The 26,254-nt window shown below is 52.2% G+C and overlaps 11 protein-coding genes across 11 annotated transcripts; 5 read left to right on the plus strand and 6 right to left on the minus strand.

Annotated features, from left to right (window-relative positions):
* Window positions 1-965: 965 nt before the first annotated feature.
* Window positions 966-2,204, minus strand: BU24DRAFT_425697 (uncharacterized protein). The gene is made up of 2 exons (XM_033528801.1): window positions 1,687-2,204; window positions 966-1,631 (listed from the first exon to the last, which is right to left on the minus strand). The coding sequence occupies exons 1-2, from the start codon at window positions 1,936-1,938 to the stop codon at window positions 1,059-1,061; spliced, it is 825 nt and encodes a 274-aa protein (XP_033380213.1). The 5' UTR covers window positions 1,939-2,204; the 3' UTR covers window positions 966-1,058.
* Window positions 2,205-2,339: 135 nt separating this feature from the next.
* BU24DRAFT_425698 (uncharacterized protein) lies at window positions 2,340-3,840 on the plus strand. The gene has a single exon (XM_033528802.1). The coding sequence runs from the start codon at window positions 2,595-2,597 to the stop codon at window positions 3,768-3,770; it is 1,176 nt and encodes a 391-aa protein (XP_033380214.1). The 5' UTR covers window positions 2,340-2,594; the 3' UTR covers window positions 3,771-3,840.
* On the minus strand, window positions 3,836-4,856 carry BU24DRAFT_453384 (uncharacterized protein; the record flags this gene model as incomplete). The annotated part of the gene is made up of 2 exons (XM_033531265.1): window positions 3,836-4,174; window positions 4,232-4,856. Coding segments are annotated over 2 exons (627 nt in total). The 3' UTR covers window positions 3,836-4,172.
* Window positions 4,857-6,217: 1,361 nt separating this feature from the next.
* On the plus strand, window positions 6,218-6,965 carry BU24DRAFT_425701 (uncharacterized protein). The gene has a single exon (XM_033528803.1). It carries the CDS (start codon window positions 6,533-6,535, stop codon window positions 6,794-6,796), a length of 264 nt encoding a protein of 87 aa, XP_033380216.1. The 5' UTR covers window positions 6,218-6,532; the 3' UTR covers window positions 6,797-6,965.
* Window positions 6,966-8,234: 1,269 nt separating this feature from the next.
* Window positions 8,235-11,516, plus strand: BU24DRAFT_265485 (subtilisin-like protein). The gene is made up of 4 exons (XM_033522540.1): window positions 8,235-10,097; window positions 10,145-10,556; window positions 10,618-10,979; window positions 11,028-11,516. Exons 1-4 carry the CDS (start codon window positions 8,535-8,537, stop codon window positions 11,373-11,375), a joined length of 2,685 nt encoding a protein of 894 aa, XP_033380217.1. The 5' UTR covers window positions 8,235-8,534; the 3' UTR covers window positions 11,376-11,516.
* A 1,039-nt stretch (window positions 11,517-12,555) lies between these two features.
* Window positions 12,556-14,338, plus strand: BU24DRAFT_494996 (NAD-dependent deacetylase sirtuin-2). The gene is made up of 2 exons (XM_033534095.1): window positions 12,556-13,351; window positions 13,411-14,338. The coding sequence occupies exons 1-2, from the start codon at window positions 12,897-12,899 to the stop codon at window positions 14,255-14,257; spliced, it is 1,302 nt and encodes a 433-aa protein (XP_033380218.1). The 5' UTR covers window positions 12,556-12,896; the 3' UTR covers window positions 14,258-14,338.
* A 1,002-nt stretch (window positions 14,339-15,340) lies between these two features.
* BU24DRAFT_425704 (uncharacterized protein) lies at window positions 15,341-16,983 on the plus strand. Its single transcript, XM_033528804.1, has 2 exons — window positions 15,341-16,059; window positions 16,124-16,983. The coding sequence occupies exons 1-2, from the start codon at window positions 15,741-15,743 to the stop codon at window positions 16,606-16,608; spliced, it is 804 nt and encodes a 267-aa protein (XP_033380219.1). The 5' UTR covers window positions 15,341-15,740; the 3' UTR covers window positions 16,609-16,983.
* On the minus strand, window positions 16,568-17,118 carry BU24DRAFT_265550 (uncharacterized protein). The gene has a single exon (XM_033522541.1). It carries the CDS (start codon window positions 16,958-16,960, stop codon window positions 16,685-16,687), a length of 276 nt encoding a protein of 91 aa, XP_033380220.1. The 5' UTR covers window positions 16,961-17,118; the 3' UTR covers window positions 16,568-16,684.
* A 464-nt stretch (window positions 17,119-17,582) lies between these two features.
* On the minus strand, window positions 17,583-17,842 carry BU24DRAFT_425705 (uncharacterized protein). The gene has a single exon (XM_033528805.1). It carries the CDS (start codon window positions 17,772-17,774, stop codon window positions 17,601-17,603), a length of 174 nt encoding a protein of 57 aa, XP_033380221.1. The 5' UTR covers window positions 17,775-17,842; the 3' UTR covers window positions 17,583-17,600.
* A 344-nt stretch (window positions 17,843-18,186) lies between these two features.
* On the minus strand, window positions 18,187-20,636 carry BU24DRAFT_494998 (plastin-3). Its single transcript, XM_033534096.1, has 3 exons — window positions 20,546-20,636; window positions 19,569-20,483; window positions 18,187-19,509 (listed from the first exon to the last, which is right to left on the minus strand). Exons 1-3 carry the CDS (start codon window positions 20,566-20,568, stop codon window positions 18,483-18,485), a joined length of 1,965 nt encoding a protein of 654 aa, XP_033380222.1. The 5' UTR covers window positions 20,569-20,636; the 3' UTR covers window positions 18,187-18,482.
* Window positions 20,637-22,379: 1,743 nt separating this feature from the next.
* Window positions 22,380-25,141, minus strand: BU24DRAFT_465472 (apses-domain-containing protein; the record flags this gene model as incomplete). The annotated part of the gene is made up of 5 exons (XM_033532277.1): window positions 22,380-23,724; window positions 23,781-23,913; window positions 23,977-24,165; window positions 24,231-24,946; window positions 25,134-25,141. 5 exons carry the CDS (start codon window positions 25,139-25,141, stop codon window positions 22,380-22,382), a joined length of 2,391 nt encoding a protein of 796 aa, XP_033380223.1.
* Between the last annotated feature and the right edge of the window lie 1,113 nt (window positions 25,142-26,254).

Consider the following 26,254-nt stretch of genomic DNA (forward strand, 5'->3'; position numbering starts at 1 on the left):
GAGAGTCAGATTTGTGGTCTTTGGTTTCTTGATTGGTATCCATGGACATGGAAGTGACTTCGTTCATATGTGACGACATGGCTATATCTTGAGCTGGATATGACAGCAACTGCTAGCGGTAGTAGCTAGTATGTATTTAAAAGGAATGAATGATAGTGGCTAAGATGTTATAAGAATAGTTGAAAGAGTGTGATTGTACTTTGGAAAAAAAGAATGACGGATAGCTCTCCTTCAAGCAGGAGGGTCGCACTGCTGATATACTCCATTCATCCACGTATGCGATCATACCAACGCAGCTGAATGATTGCAATCTATGCCTAGGTAATTTCCTATCCCTACTCTATCGATAAGTCCATTCGTAAGTGCTCAGGTGCTGCAAGACATTTCGGCTATTTTTGGGCCTGCGCATAAAGTCGCAATCCCATCTGCGACGGACTTGATCAAATCCAACCAACCACATCCCTGCAACGATCGTTTCAACCACTGACTCGACCACTCAGACCACTCAATCCACAACGGGCAATCCAAGTCGACGTGGATTGACAACCCTCTAGCCGTAGCGGCAAATTTATTCTAAACAGCCTCGCGGTAGAAGAATGATGATGTGACGTGAGTTCAATGCTGGGGTTGATCTGTGCTTGCGTTCCAGAAAAATCGGGAGGGTGCGACAGACAGTGGTGCGGAAATGCATAGACACCTTCATCGATCATTACACATCGTTGAGGCGAAGCAAATGGAGTAGGGTTCAGAATGGTCGTCTGATAGTGCGGATGTATTTCGAGAATGATGTTCTCGGGAGTTGTGGCGACGGAGGTTTTCTAAGCGATTTTCCAGCATGCGGACTTTTATGCGCGATCCGGAACTTATAGTTGGAAACAACCATGTACTTCACGTAGGCTGTGGGCAAGCTCCGTTTCGGAGAACGGAGTGGCCTCAGTTCTTATTATAGGGACTGGTGGTGAGAGCATGCATGTGGAATTAATTGCTCGAACTAACGGTTGGGTATCTTCGTGCGCTGATGTATACAAAGAAACAGAAGACGCTCAGGGAATAGCTTCCTAATCCAATTCCATGGCATCGTCCATGTACTCAAAAGGGATATCTTCCATCTCCATCCTCTCGTAAGCCCTGGGCTCAGAGTCCTGGCTTTTGCTTGATGACTGTCCATTGCTAGACGGATCGGCGGAAAGTACAATAGCCTGGGCTTTTTCGCATCCTATCAGGATGCTCAAAATCATTGTCTGGAGCTCAAGATCGCCCAATTTGACCGACGGTTTATCTCCGAGGTCAGACGGCTTCTTGTCGATCTGCTCGTCGGCATCCTTCCAGTGATTTCGATAGTCTTTAGCCAGTCCAAGCTGTATACGAATATCTTGGGCACCAAAGGCAGGATGTAATGGAGACTTTGGGTCGTCCATTGCTTCCAAGAGGTTGGCGTGAAATCGATGCGAGGACTCCACCCGACTACGGGCAAATTCAGGATTGGTGATGAAGCGAAGGGCGTTCACATTCGTCCTTGGTCCTGCTGCGGAGACACTAACTCCGAGGACTGAAAAGCACAATGTGAGGTAGCGTTCGAGCAGTGTGTAAAACTCAAAGAAATCGACCTTGAACATGGACTCTGCTTGCTTCTGGTGATGTCTTGTTAAGCGAGGGGAGTGCTGAACAACGTCACGAGGTGCTTACGCTGCTAGTGCCACTGGTGAATGGAAATCGACTAGAATCCAGATGGCCGTGATGATGAATTTCTGCATATAAAACTTCACTTGCTCGAATGTACGACGCAATCAAGGAATCGGCTTTCCATCTTAGGCGTTCGAACAGTCGCGAGGCCTGTTCCTTGTCCTGCTTGATGCGCTGGGCTCTCGAGTAGGCGAGGTTTTCAGCAGGAGTACGAGGAGCATATCTCGAAGTCCTAAGACTGGTTTTTGGGTCCATGGATTGCCGTTCAAAAGGTGGAAGTAATGGATTGATGTGATGTGAAGGATGCGGCGTAGACGACTAAGGAAAGAAAAGTTGGTGGGTCATAAACATGATTGGACAGAGTGATTTTGTCAAAGGGTATCTGCTGTTCGAAACAAGACTGGTCTGCAATTGGTACAGACACACCGTTAGTATGGATGGACCAGCACAATCCACCAAGGCAGATAATAGTAGATATCCAAGGGAAGATGAGGTTGTGAGGTGAGACTCCGTGAGGGACGATTGATTGGGTTAGTTAGCAAGGAGGAGAGCAGGAATAGGGTGATGACTAAGAGGACGGTTGGTCTGCTGGTCACATGCTCGGGCGATTCCCCTTAACGCGCGTGGTTGCCTTGAACCTCATCATCTCATCTCGGGTACGCCAGGCACCGACCACACATCAACATCTTCGTCAACCGCATTTGCAATAGCTTAACTTCCTTCCATACCAATCTCGTGATAGCATTGACTCGTTAGGTAGATAAGAATACACATAACTCCGGCTCCCCTCCACACTTTTGCTCAGCTTGATCAAACCAGTTCCATCTCAATCATCTTCCACTAACTGGAGCTCTCAACATCGATTGTCCAACTAACTACTTCATACTTCTGCAATCAGAAAGATTTGAATAATGGCGCCTGGATTACGAAGCGACAGTGCTCGCAAAGGGAAACAGACAAGAGCTAGTACAAGGACTCCTATCCGCAAAACTTCCCCTGCAGCGAAGAAGAGAAAGACTACAGCAAAGCAGCTTCCCAACAAAGACCTCGAAACACTTCAATCAAAAACACAACCTCCATCTTCATCGCCTCCACAACCCAAAAACCCCCAGGCATGCCTCCTCGGTCTACCATGTGAACTACGACTCGAAATCTACAAGTACGTCTTCGACTCCAGCCTTATCCACGTCCACCGACACGCCCCATCCCACGAAGACGAAGACATCGCCGTAGACGAAAAGTACACCGGCCCCGAATTCACCTGGACGCCCTGCCGGGAAGTGAACCCGCGCTCTTCTCTCCTGTGCCTCAACCCCAAATGGTCCGGCCTCTGCCCCGAATCCTCACGCTGCACCTACCGCCCCCGCAAGCCCACCATACCCACGGGCTTCGCCGCCCTCACCTGGACCTGCCGCGCCATCCAGCACGAAGCCCGCGAGTTCTTCCTCCGCAGCACGACCGTCTCCATCCACCTCACCCACCTCACCCGCTTCCTCACCTTCATGTCCTCCCACGCGCCCAAGCAACTCGTCCTGATCCGACGCGTCACACTGACCGGCCCGGAACACTGGGACCACAACTGGGTGTTCCGGACCGCCTTCACGGACCTCAAGTCCCACCTCCCGCACCTCGAAGCCGTCGGCTACCAAGGCCAGGTCTCAAAGTGGACGATGCGGCCCACGAGGGCTCTCGCCAGCAGCGCCATACGCCCGCAACCCATGGCCCTCTGGCGCACCTGGGCGATGGTAAATCGCTTCACGGTGTTCGACCGGCGCGTCAGCATCGCGATCGAGGGGCTCACGTATCATCGCCCGACGCGGTGGAACAACGGCCCTGAGAAGGAGGAGCACTTCGTGTATCGCGTGTATCGCGACGGGCGGGACGACGTCGAGGGCGGCGGCCGCGAGATCCCGTTCGGCCACGCGATGTCGGCTGCGCATTTGCTGTACGGGACAGAGGTGAAGGGGCCCGGGTGGACGGATGAGGATGTGGAGGTTGAGGTGCAGGAGCCGGGGCTTGTGGAGGGGAAGCGAAATGCGAAGTGGAGGCAGTGGTGGCGGGAGAAGAGGTTGAAGGCGTTTTATTGAGCGGTGGTCGTGGTGCGCACGCAGTCAGTTTGTCACCCAGCACGGGAAGTAGAGTAATTATATATGCAATTCATCGTTCCTCTCAATTGATGCTACTGTGACATGCAAACTATACACATGAATCCTCCGTGCCCCGTACAAACACCATGCCTTAGACAACTCCATCCCATCCCATCCCATCCCATCCCAGCGCGTGGTCTCATATAAAACCGCCGTAGGCGCCAGCCATACATACAGACACATTTCGCCTTTCAATTAAAACACAAGAAGCAAAATCCACAGCGAGAAAGAAAATGAACAGATACACAGGGAGAAAAATCAGAAAGTCGAGAACTGACAAGAAGAAGAAAGGGGAAGGATGTACAATTGCGCGTGGAGATTTCGAAGGGAGGATGTTTAGTATCTATAAGAGATTGTTAGCATCATCCCCATCCTCATCCTCATAAAAAGAAAACGCACTCACCGATACCCCCCCGGCCCCCTCCGACTCCCCCTCCTCTCACGATACTGATCATGCTCCTCAATAACCTCCACCACATCGTCCCCGGGCACCCTCCTATCCTCCACCACAATGCTCCTCTGCCTTCCCCCACCCCCTCTCCTCTCCTCCACAATCGTCTGGCTCCTCCGCCTCGGACTCCGACTATACTCCCTAACCTCCGTCCTCGTACTCCTCCTCGACGTCCTCGCCGCAGACCCGGACCCCCGCCGCCTCCGCACAACGATCTCCTCCTCGCCCGCGATGTTCGCGCGCCGCATCATGCCCCCGCTGCTCCCGGACAGCGCGAACAGCGAGAACAGGAGCCACACGACGAGCAGGAATCCCGCGACGGAGCCGAGCACGATGCCGACGACGAGGCCCGGGGATGGGCCGTTGGCGGTGTAGTACGAGGGGATGATGCCGGGGTAGATTGTGGTTGCGCGCTTTTGGGCGGTGGAGGCGTGGGAGGCGGGTTGGGGGAGGGGGAGGTCGAGGGGGAGGGGGAGCGCGGGTGCGCGCGGGACGAGGGTGTCGAGGTCGAGGTCGAGGGATTGCGATTGTGATTGTGAGGCCGGCGCATCTGGGGACTCGCGAAGGGCGGGCATGGTGGATGTGGGTTGATGGCCTAGGTGAGGCGACGGGGTCACCGGTGTGGGTGAGAGGTCGTGGTGTGCGCGCGGTGATGGGGTGCGGTGCGGTGCGGTGTTTGTTTGTGTTTGTTTTGGTGGTCGCGGGAGTGATGGCGATGGCGGGAGGTGGTGGGTAGTTGGAGATGCGTCGCAAGTGTGGTGAAAGTGTGGTGTAATTGTATTGGAGGTGATTGTTTATCAGAGGGAGATGATGGCAAGGCTATGAGTACTGAGTAGGGTCGCCGGGCTGACTGTGTTGTGTTTGTGTTGCTAAGTTTGGATGATGGGCCAGTGAGGTTGAAACGGGAGGAGCCGCAGTTGTTGTTGGTTCCTGAGAGGCTGACGGCGGAATTGAGTGATCGATTGGCTGATTGCTTGGTCGATTGATGGGTTGATTACATCTGAGGAAATGCGCGAGTGAGCGACTGAGTGCGCGAGATCAAGTGAGTGAGTGAGAGAGTAAGGAGATTGATTGATTGATTGATTGATTGATTGAGTTGAGTTGTGTTTGTTTGGGGGCGGCGGGAATAGAAGAGAAGCGAAGAGTTGGTCCGGGTGGACTGTGGACTGTGGACTGTGAGAGGGTCGGTCGGAAATGCCGGGGATTTGCGGGGGTGACGATATGCGCTATCTCGTACGAAGAGATGATCAAAGACAATAGAGGAATGGAACAAATGAGGGAATTGATTGGCAAGGAGAGTAGATTGTTACTCGGTAGAGAATGTCGAGAGTGTTTGTGTTGTGTTGAATCAGAATTGCATCATCATCATCATCGTCAGTCTTTGGTGGTGGCTGGACGCTTAATAGAGGGGGCCGGGCCATTACGAGTACCTCGCATGTATTCTGTACACACTAATCAGACTTAACAATCACATGAAAGTCACAATTCGATGAACATACTCGGTAATGATACTACTCCATACATCATCTAATCATTTCCTTTATTCTCCATGGCAATCAGTAGTGGTTGTGCAGTAATTTGTCTAGTAAAGAGTACCTGGTTTATTGTGTATGACACTTGGCAGGGCTGGCCTCGCCTGTACCCGAGAGAGAACCACGGATCTGCGCCCCATCCGTTCTCCCCATTTTATTTCTTGTACGGAGTTGAGTTACACCTTAATTTATCCCAAAGGCTTGTCTTCTATCACATGAACTATACGAAGGCTTATATGGAGTAATCACTCTTATACTCCACCTGTCTACCTCTTTAGCACTATAGATATCTCGAACGGTTATAAGTGCCAAGGCGATGCTATCAAATGGGACAGCCAACCCAATATCACCTGACTCTTAACCAACCTCACCACTTAGAATTTACTCTGATTATAGAAGTACACAACGAAATAGACTTGGTATCTCACATCATCAATTCTTATTTCCTGCAGTCGAAATGTTTCTTAGACACCGATCAGTTTACTCATGCCCTTCGTGCATAGCCGCCTGACAGAGACATCCATTCCAGATTCGTCCCTTCCATTTCTAGTCCTTCCCCCAACTTCCTATCCCATCCCCAGATCGGATCTTGTCTTCTACACAATCCGAAGAATCATCTTTCTTCAATACTCCACGCCTTCTTTGAAACAGAATCAATATAAGTCTCGGATGGATACTGCAGCTGTGATCATGTCGAGTCCGATGCCAAGCGCGGCAAAATGTCCCTCCTCGACCTGCATGCATACGGCACAGCTACAGTCGAAACATCATCATCACCAGAGTCCAGTCTTCTACATTGTACGGACTACAACCTACAATCCTCAGCGTCTAATCGCGGCTCAGCATACGCGCCGAACTTTGACAGAGCGGAAACGTCCCTCGCGGCAGTGTCGATGAATTGTGAGACTAATCCGTGCTCTGTTTCTTATATTCCTCAGCAGTCACTGTTTATGGTTGCTATCTTTCACGTAATTGCCCTGTGAATAACCTCGCATTTACTATAAAGACCTTGAAATCTACTACTGGCGAGCACACAAAAGGATTTACAACAATTGAACGGCAGTCATCGTAACTGTAAAGAAAATCAATATGTTACACGCCGTTGAATGTCAAGACTGAACTTCATCAGTAGACCCCAATCATCAATCTCCGGACGTCCTATCCGCAAGTCTTCCCGCGGCGAAGACTCTCCGGACATCGACATCCAGCTGTGATCCGTAGGTTTGATCACCATATCGACCCAGCTTCACACCCGTGTATGACTTCGCCGTCCCGCACGTAGATGCCCATTTCTCATCACAGAAGCACAGATAACGAAGATAGAATTATATAAATCTACCCATTCTACATACAGAGGTACGTTCTGGTCCATCCATTCGTTCATTTCGAAGTGATCAAAAGAGCTCTGTCATTTGCTTGCAATTCTCTTGTCCATTTTCGTCTTGAATCCATGATCATGAAGCGGATTTTCGGGTCCCTCTGCGTTCTTTCGCTAAGTGTTCGCAGCTCTCTTGCTTCACTGCCGTATAGTATCCCCGACCTAGGTATGGCGTCCCCCTCCTACCAACCACCATCATACTAATAATGTCAGGATACCTCGGTCCTCTCAATCTTCGTCAGGAGTCAGAGGTATTTACATCGACCTCCACCAACTCCTCCGGGTTGCCATCGGCCACTCTATCTACACATCCAGCCTCGGTCACAAATCCTGGAACCGCACTCACCTCATCATCGGCAAGTGCAGTGAATTCTCAGGCCTCGACAGGCTTGGGTTCAGGTGCTAGAGAGACACTGCAGCCACCTTATCCCTTTCCTTCCAATTCGACTTCTGTACTCATCCCCAGCGGTTCCCAACCGGTCGTCATCTCCTCATCCTTGCGCCCACCCTTCCCGTTTCCTTCTTCCAACTCGACCTCTCTTCTCGTCAGCAGTGGCTCCCATCCGGTCATCGTATCCTCGACCTCACGCCCACCCTTCCCATTTCCTTCTAATTCGACTTCACTCTTAGTTACCAGCGGTTCCAAACCGGTCCTCCTTTCTTCAACCTCACGTCCGCCTTTTCCAATTCCTTCCAATTCGACATCTCTCTTCGTTCCCAGTGGTTTCCAACCAGTCTTCATTTCCTCGACCTCGCTTCCAACGTCTACGGATTATCGTCAGGCTTCCAATTCTTCTCAACAATCATCCTCTTCTATAGCATCCTCTACGACAGCTTCTCCAACCACACAGTTTTCCAACTCTGCTCTATCCTCTTCGACGACTTTGATCTCAAGTAATACGACAGTCATCTTCACTGTCTCGGTCATATTCTCGACCGTTTACTTGTCGAACGGCTCACCCAGTATTGTGACAGTCACGTCACTCATTTCAACTTCGGTGTCGCCGGCACCAGAGAAGACAGTCACGGAAACTGTGACACCCACCAGTGAAACATCAATCAGCACAACAGCACAAGCCCGATCGTCAAGCGCAATCACTGCTCTGCCGGGCCTATCGGATCTAGAGCCGCCCTCTTCTACAACGAAACCTCCTCTAGAAGACTTACCCAGTGCTTTCCCATCGGGGGATCCACCATCGAAAACACAACCGACGACCCTACCTGAATTTGATCTTAGGCCATCATCGTCTGCTATAACTGGTCTGCCTGAATTCAATTTTAAGCCGTCGTCTTCTTCCATAACTGGTCTGCCTGGATTTAATTTTGGGCCGTCGTCTTCTGCCATGACTGATCTTCCTCCACTTGAATCCGGACCTTCATCTCCAAGTGCAAGTATTCCAACATCGCTCCTCGGGATCTCCAAATCTTCTTCAGTCGTGCCAACCGCGTCAATTACGGGAATACCTCCCTCATGGATCATGGACGTCGTCATCGACAGCCAGGAATACAACCTGCCCTCTCCCAACCAGCCACCCAGCGAGATCTTTTTATCTAATGGAGAAAAAGCTCTGTTGATGTCTGACAGGGTCATTATGCGAGGTGAAACACTGGAAATCCCCGCAGGACTTACCTCTATGCAGCAGATCAAAAAGGGCGACCAGACTGTTAAAGCTCAACCTGGGAAGTCGTCTCGACCTTCAGGGGGTAACAACGGCGGCGGCGGCGGCAAAGGCGGCGGTGGTGGTGGTGGCATTTTCGGTGCCATTGGTAAGATTGCACGCGCTGCCGGGTCTGCTGCACGCGGCGTCGCATCGGTTGGCAAACACGCCGCGAATCTCGCCACGGGTGGTGCTGGCTCAGCTATTGGTGGTCTATCTGGGGCATTGTCAACGGCTGTAAAAGATGTCGGGTCCGTCGTCTCCTCTATCAACGGTGTTCAACAGGATCTTTCGTTCGAAGCCCTCAATACTGGCAAAGGGGCCTTGAATACCGTACTCAATGCGCAAAACCTTGGTAGAAATGTCGGAAACTTCATGAAGTCTATGAGCACAGCGCTGAAGAATTTCGATAAACTCACCCCAGAAGTGCAGCAGCAAATTTTTGATAGCATAAAGGAGTTTTCCAAACCGGAGGGTACGCTTGAGAAGGCCCAAAGGGCGATGAAAGACTTTGAGGATTTTCCGTGGGACGAGCAGGAAGTCCCAAGCATATCTGTACCTTCGGGTACGAGCATGCCGGTATCTCAGAGTCTCAGCACTGCGGCAACTCAGAGTCTCAGCACTGCAGCGAGTACAGAGAGTCAGAGTGTCTCCCTCACGTCGATGGCTTCTACGCTGACTCCATCTGCTACTCAATCTTTGACAAGTAGCCAGTCCACTACTGAATCTTCGACCAGTAGCAGTTCCACTGCTGGTCCGAGCGAAACGCCGGTTCCTTACATTATTCAAACGAAAGAGGGAACATCAGTTGAAGCATTCAACGCTTTTATCAGGGACCTCGACGGTGGTGTTGGCGTTGCACAAACCTTCGAGCCCCTTTTACACCAATTATATTGTACTAAAATAGCCCCTACAAAGGCTGCAGAGCTGAAGATGACCAATCCTTTAATCGGCATCATGGTCGAAGAAACGTTCGACCCCACCTTTATGGGCGCTGATGATACATTCAACGCGCCCGCAGCTTCCAGACGTCATGGGTTCGAACCGCATCACAGCAACGCCAGTAAAATCTCCAGGGCCCTTATTCCAGAGCAGCAAAATGCTCCTTGGTGGAAGAGAATACTGTCTTCGCCTCCAACGTCTCCCCTGAATCCACCACATAGGGATCCCGGGTATCTTGCTGATGATAGTGCGGGAGAGAAAACGACTATATACATCATCGACTCTGGCTTTGATTTGAGCATTCCGGTAGGCTTTCGTTCGAATGTCAGAGCAATTGTTATTAATTCTAGTAGGCACTTCAGGAGGAAGGGCGCACCATTAGAACTTACTTTCCACCCAATGATATTGCCTTTCCGGTGGACTTCCTCAAAAACTTGAGAAAAACGCATCCCGAGGCTACGATTGAGGAGGAGCGCCTAAATACGGTAAATCCCGTCAGTCATGGAACTAAAATGGCAGCAATAGCTGGAGGTAAACTCCACGGAATTGCACAAAATGCCGACTTATATCTCTTGAAGACGAAAGGAGTTTACAATACGCATGCGTGGAAGAACCCACTCGATCATTCAAAAGGAAAGGTTGGCCCTCAGGATTACGGCCCGACTCCTAAGGCTATAGCCACTGTTCTAAGTAAGGTGGGGAGGGACATTTCAGATCGACTGGCCAAAGATCCGTCAGCCAGATCAGTGATCAACATGTCGTTCGGTAAGGTTTCGCACCATCTATATTCGATGATTATCAGAGATCATTTGCTAAAACTTCCCAGGAACATCAATAGTTGGCACGGATAATCGTGGCCGAGAGATGGAGCCCTTCTATGCGGACTTCTTCCGTTTTATCGAGACGGTGAAGGCTACTGTGGTGGTGGCTGCAGGAAACGACCCCGACTTGGGCCTTCATCAGCAAGTCCCACAGAAATTTGGTACTACTACTAACCAAATAATAACTGTTGGAGGAGTAAACGAGGAAGGCAAAATATACGATCAGACCTGCCATCCGCATCCTGGACAACCGGGCTCCATGACTTTATATGCACCTGCAACTAATGTAATTGCTCCGGGACATAATAACGAACTTCATCTGAATACAGATTTTAATACAGGTACAAGCCAAGCAGCAGCCATCATTGTGAGTTTTCCGCTTATGAGCTCATTATTTCTGCTGACTATCGCATAGTCGGGCCTTGCGGCTTACTTCTTATCTCATCCAGAGATCAACCTGTTCAATCATGGGGATATTCCTATTCCTCGGGATGATATGAAAAAGTTCATGACTTCACATGCTTGGACGCGGGTACCTCGAGAGGATTTTGTCACGCCTCCACTGTTCTGGCCACGGGTACCAATTGAACATCTCAACGTTCCTTACAATCTCGCTCGAGGTGATACATTTCATCCAGATATTCAATGTCAAATTCCATTCAGGAAGCGTGGAGAGAACAAAACGGCCACAGCTTGTTCGATGTCGTCCAAAACAGCACCGACTACTCTTTCGACAGGAACTAGGTTTGTGATGCTCGTATGAGATCCTCAGTTTGGCTTCTAACGCTGTCGTAGGTCTGCCACAACATCACCAGTAAGCGTAACATCAATTGCATCCTTCCAATCTCAGCCCGAGTCTGCGCGCTCAACTGAGATTTCATCTTCGCAATCTCCACCACAATCCTCCAGCTCTGCTTCAATTGCATCCTCCCAATCCCCATCCACATTTCCCAGCTCCGCCGAGCCTGCATCCCCGACTTCATCTTCAGATCCAATCCCGACTCCTACACTTCTTCCAATCCCTCGACCTACCACCCCCGGCAGATGCTTCATAAGAGTCGCACAACTCGACACCGCCACGCAGAGCGGCGAGCACGACACAGACGAAGCCTTCTCAATCGGCGTCTACCACCAAGCCGACATCGACGACTCCAACTCCAACTCCAACGACATCTCCACCTCCAAGTCCTCCCTCGTTTGCTCCACCGCCTACTACGCCAAAAAGGGCGTCGGCGTCGACGTCCAGTGCCCCAACATCGGCGGGCTCTCAGGCACCCAAACCCTGAGCGTCAATAAAGACGAGGACGACAAGTTGCGCATCTACTACGGCGGCAAGCAGTGGCGGCCGTACCGCGACGACGGGGGATGCTATTCCCGGAGGATGGGGGAGAAGCGCGGGGCTGCGAGGAATGAACGGGTAAATTTTGACTCGATGCCCTCTTATCGGATCTGAATTTCTAACATGTGTGAATAGGGAGTCCGCACGAGTGGCTTGATCATCAGGAGGATGGAGTGCAGGATCGATTGCTCGCTCATAAAGCCCAAGCCCAAACCCAATGTCCAGAGGAACGAGATTGCTGGGTGGTCTTTTGAATAGTTAGTTTTCTCGATCATAACTTCTTTTACGATTCTATTGGAAGGATCTCATGTATTTCGGATTTCTTCTAGATGTTTTAATGGTAATGGGTAATGACTTTATATATTTCAATGATCTTCCTTTTGTTATCTAGGAGCTATGTACCAACATTTTTATCTTTTTATATATTTCCAATCACGACCATTTCATTACAACACTGGGTACGCTATACTGCATCCAGTCCCTAGCCCAATCCATATTGTCACACAAAGTACGTTTCTTGGCAACGAACAGGCCGCCGCGGGACGGGACTTCCCTCCTCCGACCTCCGACGTCAAGCTTTAGAATTTTGGTGGGGGTTGAACTATTAACATGTCTCAAACCTCGAATCTTTCTAGATCTTAGTCGATTAATCGCATACGACTGTTTTTACTCGAGAATTTTTGAGCTACTCACAGCATCTGAATCTTAACCACGCTCATTTGGAAGAGATATCAGCATTCCCCATATACGTGCGTTCGTGACGCTCCTCCAACCACTCCATTCATCATAGGTCGCAAAGGCAAAGCGGCGCACTGGCGCAACCACAACGACAACGACTACGGCTACGACGACGACTATAGCTTCCAAGGTCGCGGAACAGGCAAAGGACAAGGCAAGAGCAAGGGAAAAGGAAAAGGCAAGGGGAAAGGAGGAAGATACCACAAGATGGGACAAGAGCAATCAGCGCCCGAAGTCGACCCCTCGACGCCCCCGCGGACGCTCTCGTCGCGGACGATCGAAGCCGTCGCGGAGCTCATAACGTCGGGCAAGGCGCGCAAGATCGTGGTCATGACGGGCGCGGGCATCAGCACGTCGGCGGGGATCCCAGATTTCCGGTCGCCGGACACGGGGTTGTATGCCAACCTCGCGCGGCTGGATCTCCCCTTCGCGGAGGCGGTGTTCGACATCAATTTCTTTCGCAAGTCGCCTGAGCCGTTTTACACGCTGGCGCAGGAGCTGTATCCGGGGAGGTATAGACCGACGGTGACGCATTCGTTCATTCGGTTGCTGTGGGAGAAGGGGTTGCTGTTGAAGTTATTTACGCAGAATATCGATTGTTTGGAGCGGGAGGCTGGCGTGCCGGATGAGGTGATTGTTGAAGCACATGGCAGTTTTGCGAGGTATGTTTTCTCCCATTCCCCATTTCTAGTCCCCCAATCTAACGAATGTGACAACACAGACAAAGCTGCATAGAATGCAAAACCGCCTACCCCAAAGACCTGATGACACGCGCCATATCCAGCAAATCCGTCCCGCGGTGCGGCTCCCGGAACTGCCCCAACGCGTCCACAGGCGGCGGCCTCGTGAAGCCGGAGATCGTCTTCTTCGGCGAGGCGCTGCCGTCCTCCTTCTTCGACAACAAGCACCTTCCCTCCGAGGCGGACCTGTGCATCGTCATGGGGACGAGTCTTTCGGTGCAACCGTTCGCGTCGCTGCCGCAGTGGTGTGCGGAGGGGACGCCCCGCGTGCTGATCAATCAGGAGGCGGTTGGGGGGTTGGGATCGCGGGCGGACGATGTTGTGGTTTTGGGAGATTGCGATGGCGGGGTGAGGAAGTTGGCGGAAGCGCTTGGGTGGGGGGAGGAGTTGGAGGCGCTGTGGGCGGAGACGGATGAGGAGGGCAAGGGAGGTAAGGCGGAGAAGGAGGAGAGGAAGAAGACAAGGGACGAGGTGTTGCAGGATGAGGTGGATAAGTTGACGAGGGAGGTCGAGGAGAGCTTGAGGTTGAGGGATCGGCAGGTGGAGTGGTTGGAGGGCCATGTCGATGAGAGGATTGCGAGGAAGAGAGATGATGAGGATAAGACTGAGGATACTGCCGCTGCCGCTGATCCTGCTCCTGCTGTTACTGATGCTCCTACCCCTTCGGCTGCTGCTCATACCACCACATTAACACCAACAAGCACAACAACACCCACTGTCGACGGGAGCAGTAATGGCACCTCTTTGAGTCACGTCTTCCCACATCTCTCATCGACATCATCCTCCTCTTCGACTTCAGCTCCCAAAAAGCCGTCATCCTCACTCTAAAGACAAACAAGCCAAACAAAGACAATAAGACATAGAGTGGAGAGTCCGGTAGATAGATGAATGATACCAATGATACCAACGATTATAATAATAACCTCACATAACAACGATGATGATGAGTATGGTGAATCAAAGTACGACACCAGCAGCCCAACTAATGCTAAACTCCGACCTTATTTGGTCTTGATTGAGACGCTTTGTACGGCTTGTGTCCTCTTGTCTACTGTCACTGATCTTACATTGAGAATCCCTGTTATACGCAGAAAGAATAAGACAGGTCAAGAATTGTGAGTAAGTTCGACACGCAAAAGATCTACGCAAGCCACCAAAGCAGTCCACTCATCTATTCATACATCTGTACGATATATCTCGCTTTCTGGTGTAGACTTAAAAGGCGAGTGTACACCGAGGGAGAGAACTATGGAACTGCTGAGATGAATGGAAACGGGAGGACTGATAGGCCCGCTGGGAAATATTTGTGTAGGCTGTCAGGGGCATATGTGTGTATGCATGGACACAGGGGCACGTGGTTCACCGGTATTGAGTGGGTAAACAAGGAAAGATAAGGGAATAAGAAGAAAAAGAAACCTACGAACCAAGGGGAAACAATAATCATAGTACAGTGCAATTGCTAGATAGTTATCACTACACTCTTGACGTCTTGATAATGTAATACAAATCTCTACATGCACATACGGCCTCCGGTATACATCGTACAATTGCACAAAAGTGTACCAAGAGTAAGAGGCCTTTCAAACGGGACCTATTATTAGCAAGTACAGATACGCATGCGGTCGAGCCTTTGCTGTCCCCAATAAGGCCGTAATCATACAGGTATCTTCGCGAAATTCTCTTTCACCCTGTAAAACGAAGCCGCCAAATCCCTCACATCCAATCTGACTGCACCACAATGCGTACTGACATTTGTACATGCTAGGACGCATCATTCACGTCGAAAGAGTGTCACGAGGCTACGTCGCTTACAAGCTAGCGTCCAGGCTGCAGTCCAATTCCTGCATAAGCGCCTGCCAACTTTCCAGCCTGATGGAGGACGAATGTTACACAGACATGCTTCGACAAATAGAACGGGACCAGCGTCCACCGCCAATTGAGTTGCATCACAATAACCTACCCCGCATTCCGAAAATTTCCGGTGTGATGAGAGCTGAAGTCGTGGAAAAATGGTCATATATGTTCCTACTACGCACTTATTCTTATCATCACCCTCAGATCTCGACGTCCACTTACCCGTATACCTGCTGTTCCATTTATTCACACTTACGCGCTTAGGCCTTCTACTACACTTGTACCTCTTCAAATTTATACTTCACTACAGCTATAGTTATACATTACACCTCATACACGCAAAGTCCATTTACTGCACTATCGTGCTTCAATCATCTATGCACCGCCCTCCTCCCCATTTCAAGGAAAAGGAAATCCGTCTCAGTACTCGGCCACCATAATTCGTTGACGTACAACGATGCCTGGACGAACCGTCTTCATTGCCGTACTGCCCGGGCGATGGACACCATTCAATCTCCGTCACAAAGGCACAGCCATGTTCAACGGCCAAGCAGCTGATTACAGTCCACCTCCCGCGGTCCTAGACCCTAAGGGAGACCAGCGCTGGGTCGTCGGCGTGTTTCGAGACAAAACTCCATCACCAACTTGGTCTGATTTCATCCATGCTCGGTACTTCCAGTGCCGGGGGGAACTGGGGCCGATACGTCCTGAGGAACTTGAAGTGTGGGAGCCGGTGGGAGAGACGAGTCTCAGCAACGTTGAGATATGCGACTATGGTTAGGGCTTCTCCTTTCCCTCCTTGACCGACCATATGCTGATTCTTTTTTATTTCCCCAATAGAACGGGAGTTCTGGCAGGAGTGGAGGCTTCCGGCGGGTCTCGACTGGAAGATCCGGGATAGTCAGGACTTCAGTCTCTTCTTTTCCTTCCTAATCATCGAACAAGCTTCGCGAGAAGCCAACCGTTGCTGGCTGATAACCATCCACAAAGAAATCTCCCGGAAGCAACGCGGCAGACTGAGTGGTGTGAGTTCTCGGAGGTCTGGAGCGAATGTGATCGCGGCATTGGTAGTGATTTACGGGATACACGCGATCGTCGGATTGATTGCGTTTTGGTGTTTCGACATATACACCAAGTTGGAAACGATGCATGTGGTCCAAGGTCATGTCGCGCAACTTCAGAGATTGGTCACTAGGTTTCCCGAGGTGCGGCCTTTCCTTCTGCAGCACGATGCAATCGAGGCGCCTGTAGGCCCTACGAGCAAATTAGAGTTCATGGAATTTGTATCATATCAGATCGGTGCTACTGTATCGAGTATAGCATAGTCGCATACAAAATAGTCTGCATGTCATAAACTGCCTCGAGAGGGGCTTACTGGTAACCGTACAGCGCCAGCCCACATCATCGAATCCCCATCCCACCAATCTCAACCGCAACGTAACAGAAAACCCCAAGGAAAGGCATAAAACATACCACGTATATGCCCCACGTAACAACGTAAACCAACTGAGCAAAAAGCCCACGACAGAAGAGAAATAGTATCAGGAAAGTAGAAGAAGAAGTGAATGGCGTAAATGTTTGTATGATGTCTACTGGGGGAATTTCAAGGGCACTTTTCTTCGAAAGGGGGGTAGGAAGGAAGGGTGAGATATAGTGGTGTTGGTGGGCATTCTTCATTTATTGCTTGTGTTGGGGAAGAGACAAAGATAGAAAGAAATGAAGGAAGGAAGGAAATCATTGAACAAGCACTCTCGTGATAGGAGTGGAAAAAGAAGCACTTCAAACACTCTGCCCTCTCAATCACAGCGAAACATCACACAAACCGCATCACCATGCCATAATTATTATAAACACTAATAGTACTAATAATATATTTCTATTACTTTTTTTAGTTATCCCCACCCTCCTTACTATTACTTTAACAAATAGTACTTTTAAAAGAAAAATGCTTTACCCCTTCTATTACCCTTTCCTCCTTAACCCCTCCTACTTATAAACTTCCCCTACTTGTACTCTACTCTACTACGCCCTCCCTATAACTTCCCCATCCTTTCTACTGTTGCTATTAAACTACTAATAAACATCGTAGAAAGCCTACTCTGCACTGCTACAATATCCTCTAGAATAAGCTATCACACCCATCATCGTTCTTTTCCGAGTTCTTTCATTTCACACCAAATCTTCAAAAACGTCTTCTAGTCGACAAAACAACACCACCTCCCACGATGCATGGTCATGAACATCTCCAATTCACCTCTCTTCTTTCCTCCCCCCCCCCCCTCCCCTCTCCCCATAACACAGCAAAACGTCTATACGACTAGATACTAACAAAACCACATACACGGAACCATGTCCTCAACACCCTAACATAACCCACAAGACCAGACGACCAGAAGGCATAGCACACAAGCGGGACATATAGCTGATCGTCCTTACTACTTCTCCTCAGCAACCCCGACAGTACAACACCCTCATGGATCTCCCAACCCATCAACCTACGTCCCCTCCCAGGAGCCAAAACACCTCATACTCTGCCGCTTGACATGCTATCTACACCTCACCTCACCTCACCTCACCTCCCCCTTCCCATTCCCCCATTCCCCTCAACAGTCCCCACCGCGACCAAAACCATAATCAAGACAACCCCCAAAACCCAAACCACCAAGTCATCCAATCCACCGCCTCCGCTTCCGCTTCCGCTTACCTTCTCAGAGTCAAAAACCGCGAAGTAACTCACAAAATACAGCAGAGCACAACATATTGTAGACAGAGGACAAAGAAGCAGAGAAGGGGCACCTAATCCCCCCTCCAAACATCGCCCCCCCCCCCCCACACGCATAAGACGATGAAAGACAGGCGGAGTGCCGGACCAGACATGCGGAGCCGCCGAACTTGCCGTGTGGGTTTTGTTTCCTCATTGACCTTGGTGAGTCACTGTTTCAATGTTTGACTTGACTTAGCTGGTATGAAAATCACACACCATCACCATCACTCCTACAACATCATCATGATCACAAACACTAACAGTAATAATAATATATTTCCATCCCTTTTTTTTTAATCATCCCTCCCCTCCTTGCTATCACTTTAACAAACAGTACTTTCAAAGGAAAAACGCTTCACCGCTTCTATCTCCCCTCCGTACCCCCTCATCCCCAAGCCTAATAACACGCTCCGCTCGGCTACGCCATAAACTTCCTTACGACTTCCCCATCCGCTCCGACGTCGCCATCAAACTGCCAATGAACGTCGTAATCAGCCTACTCTGCACGGCGACGATATCCTCAGGCACGAGCCAGATGGTCGCGCCCATCTTCCTGGCAATCGAGATGGCGAGCTTCGCGTTCTGGTAGCTCTCCTCGTCGGTGCGGCCGGGGGCAACGAGGTCGTAGTCGACGTACGAGGACTTCATTCCGGACAGGACGTCGAGGAGGAAGATTCCCGTGGACAGGGACGAGTCCTTGAAGGAGCGGATTTGCGTGGCGCCGCCGGTGCCGCGGCGGGAGGTGTCGTTGGCCCATTTGATCATGTCGGCGTCTGCGATTTCGCGTTTCCCGAGGCGCTGGGCGAGGTCGCGGAGGGTGGACACGATGTCCTTGCGCATGAGCTGCCAGACGAGGCCGAGGGTGAGGGTGCGTTGGCCGTCGGTGATGTCGGCGCCTTGGATGCCGGGGAGGGAGAAGGAGTTGGCCTTGCCGAGCTCGACGGCGTAGTTTGTGTTTTCGAGGGCCTTGAAGCGCATGAGCTCGCTGGCGCCGGGTCGCGGCTTGTTGACGTGGCGCCAGTTTACGGACCCGGGCAGGACTTTGTCGTACGCTTGGAGGAGGACGGTGCCGTCTTTGAGGTCCTCGAAGAAGGATTGCACGACGGGCTGGACGTCGAGGGAGTTGAGCCACAGGGTGAAGACGCGGGCCTCGCGCTCGCCCTCGGCGTCGAAGTCCTCGATGTCGGCCTTTTCTTCCTCGGTGATGGGGTCGAGGCCTGGGTGCGTGTTGAAGAGGTTAGCCACAAAAGCGAGGTTCAACTTGGGGTTTCCAGCGACCAGGGAGGTCGGGGTCAAGAACTTGCGGCAGCCGAGGGCGTCTGCGTTCTGGAGGACTTGCTCGGCACGTTGGAGCAGGTCGGATTGCTGGAGCGGGGCGCGGGAGCAGGTCTCGGGTGCGAGCTGGTTGAGGAGGACAGTGTAGTTCTCGCCGTCCTTGACATCAGTCGAGAAGTTGGAGACCCTGTACACATAATTAGCAGCTGCATATCAGGAAATATAAAGAAGTACTGTATCACTCACGTCCTGTGCCACTTGGCGTTCTTCAAGTGGTAGTTGAACCAGCGCAGGAGAATCTGCTCCGGGGGCAAGCGGAGGAACTGCTCGAGCGTCTCGTCCTCGTCCAGCAGCCTGTACAGCTCAGGATGCAGCTTGATGTCGATCTTTCCGAGCAGACCGCGGCGGATGATCTGCCAGATCAGGCCGAGGATCAGATGCTCGCGCACCTCGATGATGTCTCCGGAGCCAATGTTCACGACGGAGCAGCCGATGCCCTTGGCGGACTCGATCACGATGTTGTTGTTCTCCGTCATGTGGAAGGCGTTCAGCGTCTTGATCTTCTTGCCCACCCTGTTCAGGACACGCTCGTCGATGGTGTCCGGCACGCTGTCGTTGATGAGCTTGGCCAGCACGAGGCCGTCCTTGCACTCGTCGAACATCTCGAACGTATCCGTGGGGAAGGGCAGTCGGTCGCCGATGTCCGGGTCGCCCGCCAGCACGGCGTTGATGTGCCTCGTGAACTCGGTGCGCTCATCCTCGTTGATCGTGTGCGTTACGTTGGCAGAGGAGCCCTGGACGTGGATCTTGCCGCCGCCGCCGGTGCTGGGCCCGCGGGCGTGGCCTGGAGTCGCGGGTGCGCTGCCCGGGCCCGTCCCCGCCCTCGCGCGCGTCGGCCCTGTGTGCATGCGCTGCTGCGCCGGCGACGACTCGCGGAGCTTGGAGATGAGGTCGACGTAGTCCTCGAGCTCGACGCGCCGTGAGCTGTCCAATTCGACCTCCTTGAGCGCCTGGCGGACCACATCGTACGGTTGGTGTTCGGTCTGTTGCGTTGCCTTTATGACGGTTGCCTCGTCGAGGTACCCCTTGTCGTCGACGTCGAGTTTGCGGAAGGCATCCTGGAGGCCGAAGATCTCGGCCTGTTGGAATTGAGGATATTTCCTGCTCGCGTTGTCAGTGGTCGTCGTGGAATCGCACGTAGGCGCTGATGACGGGGAACGTACCTCTGGATCTTAATGATGTTCATGGCGGGGGTCCGGAGTTAGGCGGGATGGGTGAGGGTGAGGGTCAGGATGGGGGATGGAGAGGAAGAAATGGAGATTTTATCAAGCAGAGATATCGAAAAACGTTTGCCTGGCTCAGCCTCGTGCTGGTTGCGCGGCACTCTGGGAGTCGGGGGAAGATTTGATCCTTGTTTTCGTCGTCTCACTGTTGGGTGGCAGCGGCCATGACGACGTGGGCGGGCGTGGCCAGTGCAGTGGGGCGGCAACGCCAAGACTGGGATGGGCCCCTCCTCATTGTTTGGTTTACATAATCACATCATCCTGTTCTATTCGAAGCATCACTCGCTCATGAAACGACCTTCTACTTTCTGTTCTATCAAATAGTGAGGCTATAGACGTGTATATACAATCCATCCCCCTATTCCTCGCATCGCCGAAGTCTCATCCTGTAGGAACAACGCATAATCAAGGATCACAGCGATTATGTCGTCAAGCACAGCACAACACAGCACAACACAGCACAACACAACACAAGCAATAGAAGAAACACATCACAATGCATACAGACACAGTTCATAGTAACAGAAAATAAAGCTTTTGATTCTCATTATCATTCATGGTAAAAAAGACTCGGCCCACCCCTTATTCGTATACTGCCTGCCCCTGCCGGTCTCGCCCACCTACGATAAGAAAGAATAAACGCTCCACATCTTCCCCCCAAGTCAAGAAACCCAGGAAATAAAGAAGAAACGGAACAACAGTTTAAGTAATAAGGTCAAGGTGCTATATTTCCACTCGCATATACCAGGACATGAGTCATCGTAGCCAACATCGATCGGAAGCCTCCTTCTCAGGATGTCTGTTGGATCCTTCGTTCGTCTCGCCGTCCATCGTAAATAACAAAGGCTTCAAGGGTAAGATAATGAGGGTTACACAGCCGCCGGCTGGCTTCGGGGTTGCTTGCGAAACAAATAAATCAAATCATCAAATGCCCCACTATGCTCAAGTCTTGTTGGTTGTGTTGCAGAGTCGGATGTCCTCGCCCCGTCTCGCAGATCCACATCCTTCCTTTATGTCGGTTTGGTCGCGCTGCCACCTCTTGAAGTCAAAGTATGTCGGGGTAAGAGATGTTGTCGTTTGTCTTCTCGTCCATGTTATGCGGAGACGGAGAGCAGTGTATCTAGTTCGAGCGGGAAGTGGCAGACGCGACCGTGTATCATCGTTCCCCTTTTTCTTTCAAACAGGAGGCCGTAACAAAAGAATATAACGCGGTGGTGGTAGAAAGTACAAATCGTCACCCGCAAACCCATTAAGCAATACCAAATCACAGCAGTGTTGCATAATGCTTTCATGCTGCATGCAGGGAGTCGTATATCATGAATCGGGATGGTGTAAAAAAAAAGATTTGAAGAAGTCCAAGTTATGGGTGGGTTGGAAGCACGCGGGGACGTGTCCATGAAAAGAAATGGTCGTAAAGGTCGTTCAATGCCCGAGGTTGAAAATTTCGAGAAAAACACAGGAAATGTGAAGAGATAAGTTGACGCAATGAAATGGTGATGTTAATGAGTGATCCATCGTCGTAGGTCAGGTGACATTCAATTCGTTAGGATCGGAGTTGTGGGTAGAGATGTTTGTTTTCGGTTTGGGTGTGGGCTTCGGTCAAGCCAGCGTAGCTATCCTCAGGTGTCAACAAAATGCTGACATTAGTTGCATAACTCTCGATTGCTGACTTCCGCCCACCCACGGGAGTTCGATGCGTCGTCTATTCGGAGAGAAATCATGTATGATGAACAGATTTGAGCGTAAACCCATCTCAGCAGAGTGATGAGACTTATCACCTGCGAGCACGCTGCTGGATGGTCGACTGGGTGCGTTGCAATCCAGGGTTGGGATTGCCGTAGGGGGAGCCAACGGCGCCTCCGTCCATGGTCTTTCGCCTCTTGGGGCCCTCGATGTTGTCACCTTGGACGCTATCGGGGCGGTAAGGGTCCTGCTCGTCGTCATCGCGACCTCGCTTGGCGGAGGTGGGGATGCCGTTGGAGGGGGCGTATGCCTGGCTTGGGTATTGAGGAACGCCTCCAGGGGGAGGGTAGCTCTCGGGAGCGGCGTTACCATTGGTGGCACCGCGAGTATCACTCATGACATTGTAGAGATTGCTCGACGGCGGGGCCTGACGCTGTGGAGTGGGATAGCCAGAGTTCCACTGGGCCTGCCCCGTCCCGGTCGTGCGGGGGGTTGCACGTCCGGAACCGTTCTGGTGAGGAGAGCCAGTCATCTCTGGGGACAAGTGGGGGTGGTCGCCATGGATAGGTCCGGGGGCAGGGGCAGAGCTGTAACCGTAGGACGCACGGCTGCTATTATAAGGAGCATTCGTGTGCGTGTACTCGTTCTCGTGCTCGCCCTCAACCTCTCCAGAGGCATGGGAGACTTGCTCGCTGGTCTGGGGCATCATGCCCTCGGCCGGCTTCACGTCGCCCTGGTCAGGTGCTCGTGCGGGTGGTGCCATCTCGGTCTTGGGGTAGGTGCCATCCTGGGGGCGGTAACCCATCATCTGCTGCGAGTGTGTATTGTACTGGGCTGGTTGCGAGGGTGGTGCAGAGTACATCGGTCTCGAGCTGTCGTAACTTTGTGCCGTCGGGTAGGACATGCCTGCCTGGACAGTGCCTGGGGGAGTGCTGGCCGGGGTGGTAGGGCCTGAGCGAGCGTTGCTCAGACCGGTATCGATGGAGAGAGGAGGTCCAGGGATGTTCTGTACATTGGTACCACTCCACTCGTTGAAGCTTCCCTGGTTGTTCATGCCCATTATGCTAGAGGCGCTGGTCGGTGGCGTGGGGAAGGTGTGGGCCCTCTCCATGCCAGGCCTGCCCGAGGATGGGTGAGGCTGGATCGCATGCGGCGGTTGAGACATCGAGGCGGCGCCGATGGGGTTGCTCATCGAGTGGTGGTGATGCAGCGACGGGGGCTGGGATGTGGTGGGCCCAGTCAGATATCGCGTGGTCTGCATAGGGTCAGGTCTTCGATTGCGATCAACAGCTGCCATCGCGGCGCCTCCTACACTTGCCCTCGTCTGATTTGAGGGGTGATAAAGCAGTGCTCCAATGTCGTGCACGAACAGAGGATACAGAGACTCGGTGATCTTCTCCTTGTTGGCAAACTCCAACGCACGTTCGAATGGGATCCTGGTTACATGGGTTAGTGTGCAACATACAACCGGGAGAGAGGACGGGATACGCACCACACGCCCTTGAGGTGCATGGGGCCGATCTTGACAACGTGTCTTGTCTTTTCGCTCTTCAAGATTCCGTCACGGCGGCCGCGGGTCATGCCAGCTACGTTAAGAAGCTTAGTACCGTTGATCATGTGGTTATCTGTTTGTAGAAATTAGACTCTGCTCCACCAGCGTATATTGGGGAATGTGCGATAATACATACCTTCACGACGAGCTACACATACGCCTTTGGCCTCTACTTGGAAGCAGAGGCTGCCTTCATCTTCCCAGAGCGTTGCCGTGACCCGAGGTTTCATCCCTGCGGGAGCAATCTGACCGGTGTGGTCGAACTGCTGAGGCGGATAGCTCTGGGAGCCTGGCAACGAGGATGCGGGTGCACCAGCGGACATTGCTGTGTGAACCATTATTAGTATATGGGAGAGAAAACCAATCTCAAGGTCATCAAGATGGACGTACCAGGAAGTTGGATGGACTGAGGAACCATGGCGTTGCTCATAGAGCTCGATGCTGGAAGCTGCGAGGGGACGCCATTGCCATAACCATACTGCGGGTAACCTGCAGGAGGGGGATATTGAGGGCCAGGCTGGAGGATGGAGGATTGCTGGGGATACGAGTAGTGGGCCAGACTCGAGGGAGCAGCCGAAGCTGGTGCGTGAGCGGTGGCGGCAGACATGTGTGATGGGTGCACGTCAGCATACGATTGCATCTGGTTCATGCTGTTGTAGCCCTCTGAAGGGTAGCCGTAGCTCTGTTGATTTCCGTACGGAGAGCCTTGCTGCGATTGCACATTCAATGGCTGACCGGGACGGCTGGCGGCTTGCGGAGTTTGCTCCGGCGAGGGCGTCTTGTACCCTGGGATGTGACCGTTGACCGAGGGAGCGTAGGACGTGTTGGAGCTGGTGCTACTGTTTGCGACAGAAGCAGAGCCGGAGCTGATGGAGCCTCCGCGAGGGGAAGAGGAGGTGGAGGAGCCGCTCGGTTGCGGTTGGGAATGGGGTTGCGATTGGATCTGGGAGAGAGTCGGCAGGCGTTCGTTCGTCACGGCGGGTTTTGGGTTGTATTGAGAGTTGTACCAGGTGTCGACAGGGCCGCGGGCGTGGACCGACGAGATCGATGGTAGCTCCAGCTTTACGGTATTGACGAAGTTGGGGGTGGGATTTTCAAGCAAGTCACTGCAGTGTCAGGCACGAGGAGATGCGCTGAGTGGGGGGGGAGATCCTTCAATGCGCGTGCGTTCACAGACGGGAATTGGGCAAGGGACGGCGATGATGTACCACAGCAAGGTTGCAGACTCTGTGCGCACGTATCCGGGAGAAAAACGATAGCGGAGAGACTGATATAGCTCGTCCTGAGGCTCACCGCAACATCAATTGGGCGCGGAATTGTTTGTTCGTGGAATTTGGGACCGATGGTCAATTGCAGCAGCTATGACCAACGAGACGCGACCAAACACGTGGGCAAACAAGCACAACGGCGGTCGGCAGTCGATGGCTCCTGGGGGGGACGAGAGGAGAGTGGGTTCCCGTGAGAAGCGAGCTGGGCGAGCGAGAGAGATGATAAAAATTGGTTAGGGATTTCTCTTTCTCAGTCGTTAGCAGAGGACGGGACTGCAGGCTGGCTATCGCGTTTTTCGGGACGGCGGGGAAGGTTAATTCACTCGTCGTGCGTGGAGCGACGGGGATGGGCAGCGGCGGTGGTGGTAGTGTTTGGTGAAACAAAGAGCCGAGGAATTCGGCCGGTGTGCGGGAGGGATTGTGAGGGCAGAAGAATGCTCAATGCGCGCGGTGTGGTGGCCTTGCTGTATGAACTCGAACGCTGCAGATAATGCTGAACGAAGACAAAAAGCACGTCGTTACGTCGTCGCGGTCGTGAAGCCGGGAGCGGGAAAAATTGCTAGACAAGAAATGCTTTTGGGGTGGGTTGTGGTTGTGGTTGTGGTTGTGGTTGTAGCTGTAGGTCGGTGGTCGTTGGTTGTTGGTCGTTGGCGGAGAGGTGCAGTTTCGTTTCAAAACACGCGAGAGAAAACGACGGTGGCCGGCCGAGGAGGAGGAGGCGAAGAAGAGGAAGAAGCGAGCGAGACGAAGAAATCTCGCATCTGCTTTGAGAGGAGAAGGGGAGTGGGAGTGGTGGTGGTGGTGGTGGTGGTGGTGGTGGTGAGGTGGAGGAGAATTGGGGAAGAAAGGAAGTAATATGGAGGTTGGTGGTAGAGAAGAGAGGTTCGTAAAAGAACTGGAGGTGATTGATGTACGAGGGTGGATGGGATGGATGAATGGGTGGTGGGTGGGCTAAGTGTAGTGTAGGTAGTGTTAGGGTAGGGTAGGGAAGGGCAGGGTAGGGAAGGGTAAGGGCAGAGAAGGTCGGTGCGGTGTTGGGAGCGAGAGAAAAGAGGCGCCGGAGGGAGAAGGCGGGAAGTTGAGTGGACGAGGGGACGAGTGGACGGGGATGGGATGGGATGGGATGGGACGAGGATAGGATAGGAT

The sequence above is a fragment of the Aaosphaeria arxii genome (assembly GCF_010015735.1).
Source record: "Aaosphaeria arxii CBS 175.79 unplaced genomic scaffold BU24scaffold_8, whole genome shotgun sequence".
Taxonomy (NCBI): domain Eukaryota; kingdom Fungi; phylum Ascomycota; class Dothideomycetes; order Pleosporales; genus Aaosphaeria; species Aaosphaeria arxii.

Excerpts from the sequence above, each read along its gene's own strand:
- BU24DRAFT_425697 (XM_033528801.1), bottom strand. The coding sequence starts at position 1,938 with ATGGACCCAAAAACCAGTCTTAGGACTTCGAGATATGCTCCTCGTACT. Across the intron at positions 1,632-1,686 it reads TCACCAGTGGCACTAGCAGC|AAGCAAGCAGAGTCCATGTT; the intron begins GTAAGCACCTCG and ends AGACATCACCAG.
- BU24DRAFT_425698 (XM_033528802.1), top strand. The coding sequence starts at position 2,595 with ATGGCGCCTGGATTACGAAGCGACAGTGCTCGCAAAGGGAAACAGACA.
- BU24DRAFT_425701 (XM_033528803.1), top strand. The coding sequence starts at position 6,533 with ATGTCCCTCCTCGACCTGCATGCATACGGCACAGCTACAGTCGAAACA.
- BU24DRAFT_265485 (XM_033522540.1), top strand. The coding sequence starts at position 8,535 with ATGACTGATCTTCCTCCACTTGAATCCGGACCTTCATCTCCAAGTGCA. Across the intron at positions 10,557-10,617 it reads AGTGATCAACATGTCGTTCG|GAACATCAATAGTTGGCACG; the intron begins GTAAGGTTTCGC and ends AAAACTTCCCAG. Across the intron at positions 10,980-11,027 it reads GCCAAGCAGCAGCCATCATT|TCGGGCCTTGCGGCTTACTT; the intron begins GTGAGTTTTCCG and ends ACTATCGCATAG.
- BU24DRAFT_494996 (XM_033534095.1), top strand. The coding sequence starts at position 12,897 with ATGGGACAAGAGCAATCAGCGCCCGAAGTCGACCCCTCGACGCCCCCG. Across the intron at positions 13,352-13,410 it reads GCACATGGCAGTTTTGCGAG|ACAAAGCTGCATAGAATGCA; the intron begins GTATGTTTTCTC and ends GTGACAACACAG.
- BU24DRAFT_425704 (XM_033528804.1), top strand. The coding sequence starts at position 15,741 with ATGCCTGGACGAACCGTCTTCATTGCCGTACTGCCCGGGCGATGGACA. Across the intron at positions 16,060-16,123 it reads CGTTGAGATATGCGACTATG|AACGGGAGTTCTGGCAGGAG; the intron begins GTTAGGGCTTCT and ends TTTCCCCAATAG.
- BU24DRAFT_265550 (XM_033522541.1), bottom strand. The coding sequence starts at position 16,960 with ATGAAGAATGCCCACCAACACCACTATATCTCACCCTTCCTTCCTACC.
- BU24DRAFT_425705 (XM_033528805.1), bottom strand. The coding sequence starts at position 17,774 with ATGGGTTGGGAGATCCATGAGGGTGTTGTACTGTCGGGGTTGCTGAGG.
- BU24DRAFT_494998 (XM_033534096.1), bottom strand. The coding sequence starts at position 20,568 with ATGAACATCATTAAGATCCAGAG. Across the intron at positions 20,484-20,545 it reads AACATCATTAAGATCCAGAG|GAAATATCCTCAATTCCAAC; the intron begins GTACGTTCCCCG and ends CAACGCGAGCAG. Across the intron at positions 19,510-19,568 it reads AACGCCAAGTGGCACAGGAC|GGTCTCCAACTTCTCGACTG; the intron begins GTGAGTGATACA and ends TTATGTGTACAG.